The sequence below is a fragment of the Apteryx rowi genome, unplaced genomic scaffold (genome assembly GCF_003343035.1).
Source record: "Apteryx rowi isolate R43461 unplaced genomic scaffold, aptRow1 scaffold_385, whole genome shotgun sequence".
Taxonomy (NCBI): domain Eukaryota; kingdom Metazoa; phylum Chordata; class Aves; order Apterygiformes; family Apterygidae; genus Apteryx; species Apteryx rowi.
Window position 1 is genome coordinate 611,953 of NW_020450363.1, and position 18,856 is coordinate 630,808.

At 38.6% G+C, this 18,856-nt stretch overlaps 1 protein-coding gene across 9 annotated transcripts in view; it reads right to left on the bottom strand.

The window, feature by feature from the left end:
• The window catches only part of OSBPL8 (oxysterol binding protein like 8), a 101,015-nt gene that overhangs the window by 29,851 nt on the left and 52,308 nt on the right, over window positions 1-18,856 (bottom strand). For 8 of the 9 annotated variants that reach the window (XM_026074298.1, XM_026074295.1, XM_026074297.1 and 5 more), the window contains 2 exons: window positions 4,925-4,995; window positions 103-183 (listed from right to left, as the gene is read on the bottom strand). In XM_026074298.1, the coding sequence (XP_025930083.1) occupies window positions 103-183; window positions 4,925-4,995 (152 nt within the window). Of the gene's footprint in view, window positions 1-102; window positions 184-4,924; window positions 4,996-10,894; window positions 11,138-18,856 lie in introns of all 9 variants that reach the window. The other variant, XM_026074299.1, reaches the window with a different exon arrangement.

Sequence of the window (18,856 nt, forward strand, 5' to 3'; positions counted from 1 at the left end):
AGGTCTCATCACTACTTGGCATTTGTTTTCTCACTGGAGAATACGGTAAAACTATATGAGTGTGTTTACAGTTCATGAGGAGATACTTTGAAATCGATTCACCTTGAGAGATTCCTTTTTTGTAAGCTTGCTTGAAGACAAAGAGATGTCCTTCTCCGAGCCATTGAAAAGTTTAGATTCAGACTGAAATTCACAAAATGCAGAATAAATAAGAGACGATAATAGATACCAGGATATACTATTGCTTCAGGCACTTTCACAAAAGCATTTGAAATGCACAGGTAGGTTACAAATATCCATTCACATTCACTTTTCTTCTGTTTCTTCCACATAAAAAGTAATATGAGCTGTTTACCATCTATTTATGGAGTCTTACTTCATAAGGATTATAAGGGCAAAAAGAGTCTGATTTCTCCAGAAGCTGAACTATATACAGTAAATATTTAGCACATGTACTCTGTTTCTCATACGTCATATTCTTGACTAGCTAGGTATTATTTTAGCAGACAGGTTTTCAGGGTTTTAGGAAAATCCTAGTATTTAAACCCTGGGGGAGTCCACACGTCTGACATATGCCTTCATTCCCAATCCCAGTCCCAATGCCTTCATAACTTGACAATTCCTCCAGACTGATTGCTATAGAGGCACTTACCCCAAGACCCATGAAGGAAAATACAGTCTCTTCAGTCTAGAATTTAATCTGTTCTATAAATTATCAGAGTACAGTTGACCACTACAGCTACTCGTTCTGCTCCTTCCTTCCCAGCCCCACGGTCTGACTATTTTTCAAGTCATCTTAGAGAAGCTCACAGTGCCACTAGATGGGGGAACAAGAAACTCAAGGTTGTTTATAAAACCTAAGTCCTCATTCATGAAAGGACAATATGCTGCCTCAGCACCACATGATTTCTTCCACCCTCTTCCCATGTCTTATAAGGTTCAAAGTTTATTCCTTTGCATCTGTTGCCTACTAGCTAAAAGGCAACTGGAGCCAGCCAAAGATTTCCTCTGGGATCCAGAGGAAAAGAAAAGGAAAAAGAAGAGAAAAGAAGTCTACTGCAGAGTTATCACTTGTCATTCTTATTGCACCTCAGGGAACATTGAGCAGGGATCCAGTATATATATGATAAATTACAAAGAGTTATATTTCTTTGTGCACTGAAATGTAAATCTGATTCCCTCAAAGTTCCTTGCTGGGGGGGGGGGGGGCAGAAATCGATATAACCTTCTAAGCTTTGTAAATTCAAGGACATGGAAAACAGCTTCTTAGTCTGTTCAACATTTCTGAATGGTAATTTCAAATCTCAGACTACAATGCAACGTTTATTCACTGAATTTCTATTTTGAAGTACTATAAAGTGATAGTCAAAAACATACAAGTATTGAGAAAACCAATGATTTAATGCAATAATAAAAGTAGTGCCTTTAAACTTTTTTTTTTTTCCCTAGCACACAGGTCACTCAAACCAAAGAGATAAAAATTAAAGAATTACAAACAGAACAAACAACAGTTTAACCTTGGTCCTGCTTTGTCACCTCAGAATTAACACTTTACAGGAGTCTATTTAGATAAGGCTATTAATTTGTTATACTTGCCAAAAAGTCAAAATAGTCAAACACGCTTTTATTTGTTAAGTGCCAAAATTAAGCTAGTTTTATTTCAAGGTAAAGCACTGTTATTTTGTGCCAATGCTAAATTAGTATTTCCTGATTTGCTTCCATTCTCATGCATGAAGCATATAGCCAAAAAAAGCACCAAAAAGATAAGTACAATTAATGGCAAGAAGTGATCTTGCTATCTCAAAATCATTTGGGCAATCGGTGCTTCCTACTTCCACATACATCTTGAAAGAAGGAAGGAATCCTTATCGTTATGTATTAAAGATATGCTCTTAACACTCAAAATACAGCTTTAAGACAGACATACAACTTGAAATTTAGTAATGTAATTCCTCTGTCTAGAAGTTAAAGAAATACTGTACTTCAAATGTAGGAACAGAGGATGGAAAAATGCTCATCATTATTGCATAAGAAGAAATAATGAAGTTGTTACGCAAGGTATAACAGCACAACTTAAGTAAAACATTCATAAATAATCTAGTTGCTCACTAACAGAAAGCTAATACAATCTAAAGTCCATAAATATTTAAGCCCCCAAACACTAAGGATCCCAGGTTACAAAAATTCATTTTCTCAGTATCAGTCTTAAAGCTCACTAGTATGACACTATATTCACCTGTACAAGATTCTGGAATAGATTGGAGATTCAGATATTTTTAAACTAATAACTGTCTCAGTGCTACATCCACACAAAATAAGCTGCAGGGATCCAAATTTAAAGAGGAGAACATTTTAACAGAACCAATTGCAATTCCCAGTGAGGTATGTTCAGTACCTTTATACTAGATTCTGGGCAAGTCTCGTTACTGCTTTACTGATCCATGTTTAGAAAGAAGGGATGTTACTTAATCTCCACAGCTAGGACAGCCAACTGCCATCTTCTGTTAGCTTTAATATTATTTGTGGGGTATAAAGGAACCACTAGTCTTATTAAGCCACACACAGTTATTGCAAAAACAAGGATGAAGAAAAACCTATGTTAGGATAAGTAGAAATACCTGTCTCCTCTTGGATAACAGAAAAATGCAAGTAAACAAAGTAACAGCAAAGTATACAGAGATTTAAGATTCTGGACAGAAAAGGATCAAGAAAAATAGGCATAGGGAAGAAAAAAACACACTGGGTAGTAAAAGGTGAGTAATTAGAGTTTGAAATAAATCCAAGTTAAAATAAACACTTTTAACTTGACTTCCAAATCAAGGATGATTTAGAGGTTTCTGGACCAATATAAACATTTTGATCAGAAGCAAGCTGAATGGCAAAAGTACCCTTCCTTGATCTCCCTGACCGGTGAGGCTCTAGGATGGGGTAAAGGTGACACACGTGGAGGTTTGTGGTTCCAGTCAGACCCACAACACCAGCTCCGGGCCCGACTTCTCAGCTATGATGTCACAGAAACCCATCGACCTCAGGGCGACGCTGCCTTCCCCGAGGACAATTCTGATGACATCATTTAAGTAGGGAACTGTTACCAAAAGTGCTTAAGTCGCTCTGATTTTTTTCAGCATCTATTAAACATTTGTTTTAACTGGAGGAAACAGCGACTCCTCTTTAAGATTCTGACACAGGAAATATTTTTTTTAAATTTGTGTTGAGACCTGAGTGCATCCCCTCTCCCTTTGAGGGGTTTCCTGGCCTGTGCCTACGGCCAGCTCTGACATGGTGCAGCTGTGTAATGTTAGATGAGACCGCTATGAAAAGAGCTCTGTGAGAAAGCAGTGAGAAGCATGCATCTCCCCCACTTCCCTGGGAGCTGTATTTCAGCTCAGGTACTAGCCCTTTGCCCTAGCCTGAGCTAACGTTACAGATACGCCTGTGCCTGACCACATACCTCACTGATCCAGCACCCATGGATTTTGGTTTCTGGCTTGACCTCAGACCTGCCTCATCACTACGGACTTGCCTGGCAATCTGGGCTCTTGGCTGAGCCTGGTTACCACTCGCCTTGCCCGGCTGCTGCGGGCCTGCGCTCCTCCTCGTTGGTATAGTCACTCCCCACCCCGGGCTCACCTTCCCCTAGGGAGCAGCCTGCTCTTGCTGCACCCTGACAAACGGTTTTAAGTGTCTATTATCATGTTCTTCCTTTGTAAAAGCCAAAAAAACCAGCGGATGCACTAGCAGAAAATACAAGCACACATACTTAGATAACTTAAAGCATCTTTAAACTCTATCCTGTAGTGATGCTTAAGGAAGAAAAACAGACAAACTCCTCAGTTCAGTGATCAAATCATACAGAATTTCCCCCTTTGCAAAACACGGTCTCTTCTTTTTCTTTTAAAGACATTAAAGACATCTGTTTTATGAAATATCTGATAAAAACATTTTTACAGAACTCCACATTCTAAATACATAAGAAACACTAGATAAAAATTCAGTGCATTGACACGACAGACACTTTTTGCTGATCAGAACATTCAGGTTCTGGAAGAGGAGACTGGGGATCACTATATAACAAGAGTAAAGGTCTTTTGGTTGCTCCGTGGTAGTCCATGTTTTCTTCCTTTTTAAAGTTTAACCATCCCAAGATGTTAGTGCTATGTTTCTGGTGACTGCAGTGTCTATCTCTCAGCTCCAGTATGTACGGTCTCAATTTTCACTGCATCTCAATAAACTTTTTTTTTTTGGGGGGGGGGGGGGGGGGGACGACTATAACATGATGATTATGAATTTGCCGGGCTCCTGTCTTTTCCATTTCTATAAGACTGCCAGAGAGTATAAAGATGCATAGCAATTATATCTAGTTTACTGTACTACTGAGCACACTTTCCTTTGTGCTCTCATTGCCTCACAGAAATGGACCTTTATACATGACTTCTGAGGTACAAAAGCCCTTTCAATAAACAGAACAAAAGAATACATGCAACTATGTTTTAGACTGCAACTTTGTAAGCGATTAAACTAAAGCTTTTCCAGTTACAGTTTCTTTAGCATTCTTAAAAGAAGATTTGCTACAGCTCGGTGAACAGCATCCTCACCTACATCTTAAAGGACTGTAAGTGCTGTTCCATACAAAGAGTTGGCTTAAATCCATTGTTACGTTTGGCTAGGCAAAACTGGACACCAAGAGGACAGCAAGAAGACTCCACGTTTCCTTTTCACTAATCTGAACTGTAGATTTCCATGTGAGGTCATCTTGAGAATTGTATTAATAAACTTGCTTTAATCTTTATCTACTGCTAAATTTGAAGAGAAATCATCAAGATTATCTACAATGAAAGTTAAACACATTTGTATTTAATAAAAAAGGTACTCAGCTCTTTTGCATGCTGACATTTTTAAGCCAGTTTGAGGCTGCTTTCCTTACCTTGCTTTTTGATATAGAATGTGCTGTATCCTCTTTACTTTGTGACACATCGTCCTTCCCTTTGTCAAAACCTTAAAGAAAAGACGAATTGTTACAAATGATTTGAATACATTACATTTTACTTGAGCTAGCCTGTGAAATAAATTTAGCAACTTGTGTTTAACAAACAAGTGCAAGCAAGTCAGACGTTTCTTAGTAATGTTCTATATCATTTCAGCATATAACTTACCACAAAGATTCTATTGAGATTTTTTTTTAATTAAAACTAATTGAAAAATTAGTTTTCAAACAACACATACATATTAGTCCACCACATCAGCTGAAAACTTACTAGCTACCACAACATAGGCAAATTTAACACCCACTCTAGGCCAGAACATCCATCGTATTTGGATCATATTTGGATGGTGCTGCAACTGATCCAATAATCTGGCTGAAAAGCCTTGCATCACTCGAGACCAAAAAGAGTAAGCCTGAGCCCACCAGAGGGCACTACATCAACACATAACTTGTAAATAGACACCAGTGCTCTCCTGAGCTTCCCTTCTGTAGGCTGAAGAGCAACTTCAGAACTTTGAAACAGAAATTGGTACTTCAGACAGATCTCCAAAAGGAGAAGAGGAACCGTTTGATTTCACCTTCTTTGGGGAAGCTGGGGGGCTTCTGACTTCTCCAGACTTTTAGAAAAGCTTTATAAACTCTCTGTAGCAGTGTTGGGTAGCTTGTGTTTCTGATGTGGGATGTTTTTGAGAACTGGTATCTTTACTCTTCCACAACTTAGATGTTCAGAAACTTTCAGATATCACAGACTCATCTATCACAAACACACACCTTTGGAAGTTACACTGAGTTACAGAGGCATTAGGTTGGTCTTCAGATTACCCAAGAAATCCTGGATTCCCCTTAGTTTTGGTAATCAGGATTTTTTTAATTTAATACCTTTTGCAGAGACTGTCTTTCAGTATATAATTTTTAATCTGATTTTTAAAAATGAATGATACTTCATTTAAATTTTATACAAAGAAAACTTTACATGGTTTTACACAAGCCCTTCTGTACACAGTTTATTAAACTCTTCCTTTACAAAATTCTTCTATCCAACTAATGATGGGTTTGTTCAGGCACTAGAACCTATAATGTGGAAGTCTGCTTCGCCACAGGGAAGGAGTACCTAGACAGAGAGAAGATTTGTAGAAATAGCACTGAATCCTGAAAACAAAAATGCATGTCAAGGTCCAGAGGCTCAAAGTCATGGTTAATACAACACCAAATACAAAAGCACATTTTCTACAGCAAAGGTAATCAGGTGATGAACAAACAAACAAAGTTGCTTCAAGCCTTAAAGGTCAGAACTGCCTTAGTTCACTGAGAAACTATTAAATTTGATGCCAGTTTTAGGGAATCAAGCATACACTATAACCGTAGTAATGATTTACTTTTTTCTTTACTCCCACACCCAAAAGAAAGCCCCAACTAGGAACCAGGTTCAACTGAAAATGTAACATAGACATTTTCTAACGACTTTCCAGTTTTTACATATATAGAGTGAGTGAGTGAGTGAGTGAGTGTGTGTGTGTGTGTGTGTAAACGCCTTAGCAACTAGAATCAACAAGCAAGTGCTACATCGGGATTGTACTTCTTAAAGAAAAGCAGCTATAATTTACAGCTTGCTTTCCAAAGAAGAGCAGCTTTAATGACTTTACACATTTTTACCTAACGAGCCTTAAATCAGTCTCACCAAGCAGACATGAAAACAGAACGAGCTGCTCTGTACCCAAAGCATCAGACACAAAGAGCAAAGTTCAGCCATGTTTCCCTCAACCTCACTTTCTTGCTTCCAGTGTCTCCAGTCTGAAAGAGGCACATAGTCACTGATTTATAAACGTGTCACCACACTTACTGTGCCCTTCCTTAGTCACAGAGTCTGGAACACTTTGCAACACACCAGTTTATGACAAAAAACTACCAGTTGTAACTCCCTACCCTGCACTACCCTACTTGTAACTACTCTCACTGGAAGGAATAAGCTAACTTCAGCATACAGACGGCAGGCTTTTCTCCTTGTGATAAAAAGTAGGTTTAAAAAAAATCAGAATTCAGTTGCTGACCTAGGCACAACCTTACTCAGTGCAACAGTGCTTCTGCCAGCAAGTGTCTGTTAAGATGGAGGTATCCAGTACAGGAAATAGTCCTGTCTCTTAACAACAGTAGTTTGAGACCAATGCTTGGGGGGAAGTTTGTAGAAACACCACAAAAACCTGCATATGGGCCAAAAGTGAGGACAATATACAATTTGCCTTGGAAATACTTGGTCAAGGAAACAGCAAAATCAGAACAATTATATTCACAGGATCAACAATAAGAAATACTGTTTTTTCCCCTCCTGCCATCAGCAGTGAACCGCAAATTTCTCTATGGACTCCTGACAAAGACAACAGCATACCTGATAAAAACATGCCTCAACCCAGTGCTTCGTGCTATTGCTCTTTTGGTAGTTTTGTTAGCCCCAAAGATACTGAAAGACGTACTTCCTGATATGAAATGCTAACACAAAAAGTAGCTGAAGTCACTGTCTGGAGCACAGACAGCGTCAGGGTATGAGAGGCTAGAGGCAGTGTCTAATAAAAACAACGTTTTTCAAGATTCTCAATGTTTTGTGATTCTCATCAGTGTTTTCAGCTCAGTATTTTAATTTTCTTACCATTTTCAATCCTATAATTCAATTGGGAACTCCTTAATAGGATAATCTTGGCTTGCATTTCAATGAAAAAATTCAAGTGCTGAAGGTGAAATCCTTTTCTGTGACTTCTTGTCTATTACCACGCTTGGATTTGTGGATCATATTCTACCTAAATTCATGAGATCAATCTTCAGCCCTAACAGAGTGAGGGGATGCAAGCAAGTGCAGTTTAACCCAATCTTCAGAGCTGCAGATCAAGCTCCCAGTTTTGTTTCAGGCATTTACAGAGTTTTTTTTAACATAAGCTTCACTGCTGTAGCTGCGAAAGGAGTTCTGGATGTCAGCGACCACGTGTGGGGCACTGCTGTGTCCCAGCACACTTTCCCCAGCACGCTCCTCCTTATCTTACCCTCCCAAGTACCATTCTTGCACGCTCAGGACACTTCAGTTGACTAACAAGGCTACTCTCAAGTCTGCTTTTGGCCATCAGAGAGCTGACCGAAGGCCTCTCAGGCCTTACGTGCTCTGAAATCTGCTCCAAAACCCAGTGGAGTTTATAATACAATCTTAGAATCCATTGGAAACATTCCCTCACCGTGTTCCTAGTGGGAGCACTAAGCAAATCATCTTAAAACTTTCAGACTTAAATTTAAATGGAGACTTGTGATGAACTTTCAGACAGATAGGAAAGTTTGATAACCACATATAACTTGCACAACCAGAACTTTGTACATGCAGGATGTCGTTGGAACAAGACTGAACACTGCTTCTTTTGAGACCGAGCTGGAGCGTCCTGCCAATACTGAAAAAGGAAATCCTTCAAAACATTGCCTTCAGAAAAGGATGAATAGAGGCCCATGAGATTAGCGTTCAAGCAGCAGAGTCCTTAGTATGAAGTATGTGGTACAGCAACATTTTAGAACAAAACTGTTAAGAAGTTAAGAAGGTTCAGTTGGGAAGGATAACTTAGTTACTGTTCTTTAAGTTTCACCTGCAATCTGTCCCTTCAACTAATCTTGAGAGAAGAGAAAAAACCAACCCACCAACCAGGCAACATCTACATCTCAAAGGCTGAGTTTGTAGCTCTCAGCAAATATCATCTGTAGTTAGGATATCTTAGTGAGAAAAATGCATCAGAAAAAACATATCACTTCTTAGTACCAACAAACCTGTTTTATCTAGAAGGTAAGAAAAAACTACCATCTACTGGAGGCTTTTTTTTTTTTTTTTTTAAAACAACAAACATAGGAACCAGTAACAAGCAACCAATGCTGAACCTATGCTGAAATGAAAAGATGACAAATACCAAGCCAAGCCACAACATTACTGACTTTGAAATGAAAGGCAAGGAACAGACTGATTTGATTAGTGGTGTGAATGCACAGTTCTGAAGACCAAATAATTGGGCTAAAAAACTGTATGCTTCTGCAAAAATTGCAACCAGCTATACTTAGTAGAAGATAGAAATACCAGTGTTATAAAATAACCATGGCAGGGTAAAAAAAAAATCTTTAAGATCTGAACGCAGGAGAGAATAGCACTTTCAAATAATTGATTTTCAAAAGTTTGTTGACAACCAATTTTAACAATATAATTGTATACGAACTATTTTGGTTCTTCCATCATTTCAAAACTGAGGTCGACAGAAAAGCAGACAAAGGCCTTTTATGTATTTTCTCACAGTAATGTTTTCTTTGCAAACACTATATAAAATAAATTAATAGTAACCACAGAATTTCCTCACCATAACTATACAGAAGCATATTTTAGACAAGCAAAAAGACTTCCTTGCTCAGCACAAACTGAAAGGCCATACCATATCGTCTAAATTATTCAGACAAATGAAAGATTCCAAGGGATCAAACTTTTAGTTATAGGGTTTAACTTCTTTTTTTCCATTTTTTTTTTCCATTTGTTCATTTCAAACAAATCATTCATTGTCAACTTACAGACAGTGATCAGCTTTAATGTACAATCCCATGTAAGAAGAAACCAAATAGGAAAAACTAATCCATTTTTGTTTCAGTAATTACCGCATCACATGTATTTATTTTAAAGGCAAGGAGGTTTTGTCTAGCTGCCAGCTCCATACTTTCAAGCTTCACTTGAAATCCTTATTTCTTGAATAGCTTTAATAAAACACAGTGTCAGATTCTTGGTAGAAGACTAATCAGTTCCAGAAGCACAGTGAAGGGAAACGTTATATGGTAAAATATGAGGTTTAACAGAGCCTGGTGTCCCAAGCAACTGCCCCCTCTGCCTGTAGTTGCAATTGCTGCTCCAGTGATCCTGCAAGCCAGCACACGCCAGTGATGCAGAGAGCTCCTGAAGCACAACCTGCAGCTCCCATACACTGTGCACTCCAGCTCTTTTCCATGGTCTAGGACTTACAAATTCAGTGACCTATGCTGCGGACAGCATACAATAAAAATTGAAAACTTGTTTCTTTTTTCTGCATTCTGGTTCCATGGAATGATGCAGCAAACCACGCATGCGTGCAGGCACAAGGCAAACCACACATGCAGAATAATTCTGGTAAGAATACACAGTTTTTATAATGTTCCTTTTCAGAAAGAGGTGACCTTGAAACACATTTTCAAGGACCCAAGTTTCCTGAAATAAACTACTGAAATTCAAGTCTGTGCATGAGAATTGTATATTATGGAGAACGACATTCACTTCACTATCTCAGTACTGATTTTCAGGAGACAATAAATCTGACCAAAAGGAGATTCAAGCCCTTTCCTGGTGTTAAATTCCTTATACTACAGAGCTACACTGGGAGTTTAGCAAGGTTATGCTTTTAGCCTTAACTCATTCTATTTCATCATTTTATGTCAAACCGCTGATGACATGCATGCAGATTCTTCAGTAGTCATGGCCATATTAAAACCTTATGCAGTATCTTACTATTTTAAAGCAAGGTCTTTGGGGCATGGAGGAGTGGGGCATTTTATAAACCACATCGTAGAACTTCAGTCACAAAAGCTCAAAACAGAACAACCAAAACTACTCAGTCAGCACCAGATACACAAATCCCTTTTAAACGGATATTTGCTGTGGTGTAAGCTAAGTTATTCACCTGCCTATCTACAATGACTCTTGGCACTACAAACAGCTTATATCTAAATGCAAGCAAGTAATATTCTTCCTGATTTCCTGTAAACACTTTCTACCATCTCAGTAGAGATGCGAACATCTCAGTGGACTATTTTTATTCAAGTTGAAGAGTTTGAGGTGGAAATTTTATGGTAATTCTGTACATTAAGAAAAGCAAGACCAAAACAAACCTGGTAAAGCAGGAGAAAGTTCATTATATCCTCCAAATGAAGCATTCCGGACAAGTTTTCGGCCATCAGGTCTTGAGGAAAACACAGATGAAATCCCAGCACATGAGGAAAACCTACGTCGCAGTGGCCCCTCTTCCTTCATGAGTTAAGATGTTTGTGTAAGGATTATGTTCACTCTGAAAGCTGGTTAGCATTAGTTGGCTGGAACAAGCGTGTTGCAGTAACAGCCTTTTACCTCACTTTCTGATGAGTAAGATACAAAAGGAAAAAAACAAACGAAGGGCACACGTGAAAAATGCAGTGAAGAGACAGAGGCTGTCAAATCAGCAACAAACCAAGCAACACTAGACTGTTTTCAGCAAATCCATTAGAATCCTTAAAGTGGAATGCTTTTGTTCCGGCTTCTCTTTCCCGCAGACACGCCAGGTCCCATTTCTCAGTACAGCTCCACTTGGGGTTCTGTTCACCTCTGCTTTCTAAGCACACAGCTTCTTATTTAGGATTTCAGGATTCCTTAAATAAACTTCTCTTTCTGCTAGCCTTTCAACTCCCAAACATATATTGCACAAAGAATAACACAAGAGCTAGTGAGCCTTCCCTGTTTGATACCTTGCTTACTTAAGAATACAGTATAAGAACCTGAGAATGGAGCCAATATTCTGCTTTTTGTAGCAGTATTAAACTTTCCTGTTTAGGCACTTACATAGCTAGTTTTCATTAACTGATGGCTGAGGCTTCTATATCTTCATTTCTTATTTTTTATTAGAAAGATAAGGTGATAGCTCTTTCTTCTCTAAGACTCTGCCAAATTAATATACGCAAACCAGCGTAACCTCTGGAAGAGTTGCACATAATAAGCTCCACAAAAGAGTTGTTTTTTCTGTGTTTTTTTTTTATTAATGCCTTAAATACTTTATGCAATGAACAAAGCACATAAATGAATCAACTGTTCAGTCTAGAACTTTTTAAAAATCCCAGTAAATTGTGCTTCAAATCTAGGAATCAGATAATCCAAATTGTTCTTGCTGATAAGTACAAGAATAAAGTCATATAGGCTTCCCCCTATCCTCCCTCCTGCATTACTCCTGTAAGATGGGCCGTTTCTTTGCCCTAACAGCTAGCATGCAAGGCCACCTGCTTCTATATGCGGCATTTCCTTCCTGCCTGGGGCTTCTCTGCTGATTCCATTTTCCCATCACACAATACTTCTAACAAAATACGTTTCAAAAGTTACCCCGTTTGCTGGAAAGCACAAAGACAAGGCACTAAGGATTGCCTTGAAAATACAAACTTATTAGTGTGCTCCCTCACCCCATGCAAGATGTCTTGTCTTCTTACAAAGTGAAATACATCCCTCAAATCAATTTAACAGTGTCATGAATTTGATTAATCCTCAAATAACACTGTTTACTCCAGCTGCGTATGTAAACAACCATACTATGTGTGGTGAAGTAATTTCAGTTCACATTGCCTCAAAGGACAATACAACAGACCAAAGCGTTCTATAACCTCTGTGAAAGTTTATAACTGTGCAGCGCGTGTGTGTATATATATATATACACACACACACGACATACAAAATACTGATTTTTTTTTCTGATTACGAAGTATTGTAGCTCTTTTCTATGATGCTATGAATCATTAAAATGTCTTCCCACCTCTTTTAACAGAATAATGTCCCAATATATGCAAAAAAAAAAGGGGGGGGGGGCAGGAAAAAGGCAAGGTGACTGAAATACCCAAATATGAGCCATCAATAGAAATCATTACATGCAGTACCTGATCTTGTTTCTTTTGTACAAGAATTGAAATATCACTGAGAAGAAATGTTGAGGGGTGGCACAGATAACTGGATGAGCATACAATATATACAGGCCTGTCTCCATTTATCCGTTACTTTGTGTCACTTGTCTCAGCTAAGGCCATTCTTGTTTGCATGTCCCAGAAGGAACAGAAATAACAGCTGAAAAAATTATGGACTAGGGTGGGGGGGACAGGGAGAAGGAGATGCAAGGATGGAGAATAAGACTTTTTTCTTTTTTTAAATATAAATTCAGTACCATGCACTTCTCCAGTATAACTTCTTGACTATAAAACAGCAAAAACTACAGTGGTCCAAATCTCTTCAGCATGTGCATTTTACTTTTTCTAAATAAAATCAGAAAAAAGCTCCAGTGGAAAAACTCCCCTATATACACAAAAATAACTGTATCCCCTCATTACAAAGCTATTTAGTCCAATGAATGGCTCTGTTATCTACTACTTCAGAGTTAAGTTTATGAAGTGGCCAAGGAATGCTCTCCTGATACAGCTATCACAGGACATTTCCTGCATCTTGTACTTGCACCAGATCCTCAGGGTTAAACGATCCAAAGAGAGACTCCGGCAGCAACCACGCAGACACCTTCTTCGAGGATCGCCTCGAGCCACCACACCATCCAGGTCTGCAGCCACTGCTAAGAGTTATTCTACCAGGCTACTAGGTTCTTTTACAATATACTCTTCTATCATGTTATGCTCATTTTACTGAAAAGTGGCTGCACATACAGGGGTTTGAAGAAACAATATAATTTTGAAGGTTTCTCATGCTCACTCAGTTCCCCTGACATTGTTCATGTAGCCAAGCTGGAAGGGAATACAGATTAAAAACCTGCTGTTCCTTCTCTATTTAGAAGCAAAACTAAAATCTTCAGTTATATAAAATTAAGAATTCCAATAATAACAATGTTAGTCACGCTTCCATTTGCTGAAGCTGTCTCCCAATCAAGGAAGCTGTTATCTAGGTATTTTGACGAAGTGCCTTTTGCTTTAACTCAGCAGCAAGATAGGAGAGTCAGACTTGCTGGCACATTAAATGTCTCTTTTGCGAAAAGATATCTCTGTCACCAGAACAGAGGAGGAAAAAAAAGATTCTGATTTAAACTTAATTCTTCATCTCCTTCCCCCCCACCAAGTCCTCTTCATATTTCACTTAAACCTGCAGTGCTAAAACAGTTAATGACATGCTTTAGCTGCAAAATTCATTAGTTCTCCACCTTTTCAACAGCTTGTGATTTATTAATGCCTGCTCACACTTGTATACATACGTTCATTTGCTTCATTACTTCAAAATAGTATATGTTGTTGGAGAGAGAACCAGCACATAACTAAAAGTCTGTTATGGTGAAAGAAATTTGTAGCAGTTAATAAAAATAAGCACTCTCTTCTGTGCTGTGATTTTAGGCTGAAGTTTCTTACAGCTCTTGAGAATCAGTACACACACTCAGCACCCAAAGCTTTTAGAAATCCTTTTCGTCCTTGCAACAAGCTTGATTCCTAAAAAGATACACAGGTACTTCAGGTAGAGTGGGCAGATTCTGCCCATCACAACAGGAAGGTGCACCTCAGTAGCCACCAAATACTGGATATAAATCCTTTTTTCTCCCTGCCCCCCAATAAATTCAGACGTAATGGGCCAATCTTCTGATAAAAGAAAATTAGTAACACTAATTAAATAATTTTAGACTAAAGTCCCAGGAAGCCTTCTATTCTTACGATATCAGTTCAGAATGCCTTAACAGTTGATATACTTAAGAAATGAACTAACATATATGGCTTGGATGTTTACGCAGTTGCAAAGTATGCACAAACAGCACTACAGCCAAGTTCAACTGCTGAAGTTGTGCAGACGTTGAACAGTCTATGCACAATGGAAAATATCCGCACTCACAAATGTGTCTCAGCTGCATGTCACAGCGTGCCTGTACGTGGAAAAATAGGATTCTTCATACCAGATGTTAACTACCTAACGAAAGCAGCCATTTGACTAATTACACCACTTAAGGGAGAAAAAAGTTTTCTGGTTTCTTTGTTTTATATAAAACCTAAGTCAGTAGGAGGAAGAAAAAAGAATGACTCTGAATATTTAGTTCAAATATCTCAAAAAAAAAACCCAAAAAACAAAACACACACACATAATCCATTCTCAGTCATAATTTGCTGAACCTCTCTTTAAAATAGAAAAATGTATCCATTGTGTACATTTTCTAAAGGACAGACTGTATGTCCCACATTAGCTACTCAATCAGGGCTTCTTTAGTAGTAAATACTAGCTGAGAAACAAATCATAATCCAGTGCTTAAGACATTCTTTCAGGATATTGCCTGGGGCAAAACTTAAATCTCAGCACACAAAACAATGGCAAACAGAAGACACATGCAATTCCAACAGTGCATGAACGCTTTTGACAAAGCCTGGTTTTAACTTGAAAACATTTTCCAACTGAAAAATACTCACAAATGAAAAAAGCACAGGCTTATCAAAAAAGACCTCTCTGAATTGTACAGGTATTCATTCTGAGCATGGAAATTGAACTCAAATCAAATCACACTCTGAACTACCCTACTGAGGAATTAAAAAAAAAAAAAAAAACACTTCCAAAATCTACAAACAAAGAATTCTTAAAGATGATGAACACAACACTGTACAAACTGATATTGATGCGATAACGAATACAACTCACAGTACATCTACCTATGCGGAGAAAAAAAAAAACAACTATTCCTCTCCCCTGCCCCCATAGGTGCACAAGCGAAACCAAAAACCTTGTTAAATCAAACTCCCTACAAGCTGGTGTAGTTGAGGAAATAGAAGCTTTTTAGACTCACCCTTCAAGTCTCTGACAATAATTTGCCCTGACATCTCAAAAATGCTATGTTTCCTAACATAATTCTCCCCCAGTCCAACAAATGAAAAGGTCATAAATAATTTCACATTACCTATATGCAGTATACACACATTCTTCCTGGTATGCAGAAAACAGATAAAAGCAAACTGCTAGACTATCTTACCTATAAATGGGTTTTATCCAGCATCTACATTTTGCACCTGGACCTACCCTGAAAGCCTTTTTATCCCATTCATCAAAAAGTACTATTAAAGATATACTTGCCTTTAGACACTAATATTTGATTCACAAAAAAGACATCTGAAAAAGGGGCTACATGTTGTGTCGTAGTTTACAGTGACAAGTTTCTTTCATCAATATTCTCCTGTTCTCTAGTACTTGCAAGACAAGCAGACTTTGGCTGAGGAGTAATTCCATATGCATATCTGAGGATGGCTTATGAATTAATACCAAGGCTCTCAGTGCCTTGCTGGTGACTGTATTTGGCTACACCTCATAGCTCACTAACACGGCTGCTCAACTCCTCCCACCCAAAGTAAATAGGCTTGGTCACTACTCGGGTTTCAACAGTTTTGATCTCAACACCATTTGTAAAATTCCCAAGGTCACAGTTCACATTCGAGCAGGACAGCTTTGCAGAGGTTTACAAGGAGAAAGAACTTGCTTGAGAAGTTTCACAGTAATCAGCCGTACCATGTCTTTTAAACCCAGTACCATACTTTCACAAAGCTATAACTGAAACAGAAAGTAGTACATGTAATTTAATCAAGCCATAAATGCTGGGTGGAGTAGCATTTCAGAAATGGCTAGTTTTAATAAACATGCATAGAAGACTTGTATTAGAATGTGCAAGAGTACACATTAGAAGAAGAAAGCAGTACATCAAGATATAATTTCAGAAGATCAACCATGCACAAAAGGACCTAAAAACATTCACTAGAAATTCAGTTTGGCAACACAAGCTCAAAAAATAAATTATTTAGGGATCAAACTCCTTCCTTGCTTACTGTGAAAAGAACCTTACATTCTATTTCAGAAAAACGTCAGGAAAGCTATTACCCCAATGTTGTATCATTTTACAGAACCAGGGCTTTGCCTCCATGAAACACACTCCATCACAAAACTGAGAGACCACCCGTGTCACTGAGGTCAGTTCCCTGGATCCACATACAACAACACAACAGCTATTTAGTCCAGAGTTACCTGAAAAACAACTAGTCCACGTGGTTTCTATATACTGCAGATCACATAATACTTCCTCAGCATCCTATAACAAAATGAATATCCATAATAAAAGACAAATTAAGACAAATTAAGACAAATTAAAACACATCCCAAGAATATAGCCTGAAACACCAAGACCCTCAAATATTAGGGCTTGTGAGGAGATTTTTTTTAGACAGAATTCCCATGTGGCAGTAGAAAACCAAAGTGCTAACATTTTTCTACAACATTAGCCGTACTAATGCACTAATATACTTCTATATGAAGAAGGCTGACTTCAGAAGTAATATTTACTGTTAATGTGGAATTGTCTAAAAACTGAGCTTGTCAAAGAGCCTCAACAAGCCCCTCCAGCAGTTTCCTCTGTAGCGCTGAGGCCGTGTGACAGTTTATGGAAGGATGCACTGAAGTCAACAAGAATGACACACTCGGTAAAAAGTTGCTTTTACTGTGTCAGGACAGTCAGTTATTTAGTCATTCTTCAGTTTCTCTACTCGAAGAATAGATACAGTGGAGGGAAACAGGAGAGTGCACAAAGAGCTTTTATAAAGATGACCTTCATATTACTTGCACAATTAAGCCTGTCTGGATACACAGAGTGAAGTCAGAGGAAACATGAGGAGAAAACCAAAATCAATAGAAGGAATTAGATATAACCCAAATTCCCAGGAAACAGCTTGAATTGGAACCAGTTCAGTTGGCAAGATTTTACCATCCCCAAGCCAAAACACCATTATCCAAAAGAAGTATCAACACTTTCAAAATGGTAGTCAAAAGAAAAGTGGAAGTTCAGGTTTAAAATGAATATTCTGACAGTACAGTTGTAATCTCTTCTATAAGCAAAGAAATGCATCGTTTATAACTACAGGCACGGAGGATGCCTTTCTCTAGCTCCAACACAGGATCCCTCCAGTCCAGCTTCCGTCCTGTGCAGACCCATGAGTGGACTCTCAACCTCTTTGACGGAAACCTGGCCAAAAGCACCAAACTAAAGTGCCCATCTCAGAACAAGCAGCTAATACTTTAAGGCGGCTTCAGGTTCACTGACATGGGGCCACAAGTTTCCTTTCTCTGTGCCACAATAACCCCTCTTTCCCCAGTGTCCTCAAATTCCTTTTACTTGGCCCAAGGGCTGGGTGAGAGGCGATATATGCTACGCGTCCAGAGTTTCCTGTGTCAGGAATTCCACGCGCTTCCTGCTGCCTACTCAAACAAGAAGTGCTGCCTCCGCTAACAACTGTGACAAATGGTTTCAAAGGCTGCAAGTTGTACACATCTACAATAATCCCCTGTCTGTTGCCAGAGGCAGTCAACAAGGTCAAGTTTTGTGTTTTCTTGGTCATTATGGCTCCAAAGGCAGCTCATCCCTCCAGGAACTAGCAAATGTTCTTCAGGACTTAATGCTTGAAAACACCCTTTTTTCTCTCTCCACCTTCTCTCATACATAAAAACAATTAAATTTGTATTTTCTCTCTAAATTCAGCATCCTAACCACTATAATCCTAGCGCATCTTTTAGATGTTTACTCCAGAGCAACAGCCTTCAGTGTAAGCTCAACACGGTCAAAAATGTGTTTCCTCCCAAAGCCTCCTTTCAGTTCATCATGGATATTATCATTGTTGGCAGATCTATAATTCTGCTCCACTGTCAGCCCGTCTCCCTTCTTAATTCCCTGCATCTAAGCCACTTCTTATAAATGATCTTTAAGATCTATCTGGTTCTCACTCAGGTAACAAATACAGAGAGGAGGGGCAAATCCTGTTTCTCATATCAAGCTCCTTTGGGGCACGCATTTCTACTGCTTACCCTCATTTGACTGAATTCACCTATTCACACAGCAAGCCAGTTTAACATACTAAAACAGCCAAAACCCTAAAACACAGCAGAGTTATCTCCTTCTCCCTCCTACTTGGCAAACGGAACCAATTTATTTGCAAACATGCCCCACGGCAAATGTAAGAGGGAGCTGACTGCGTGATAGCAATGAAGGGTAGGAAAAGGGGAAAAAAAAAAAAAAAAAAACACCCAAAAGCACAAAGTTGTTAATTCAGCTCAAAGATAGCGTTACACTC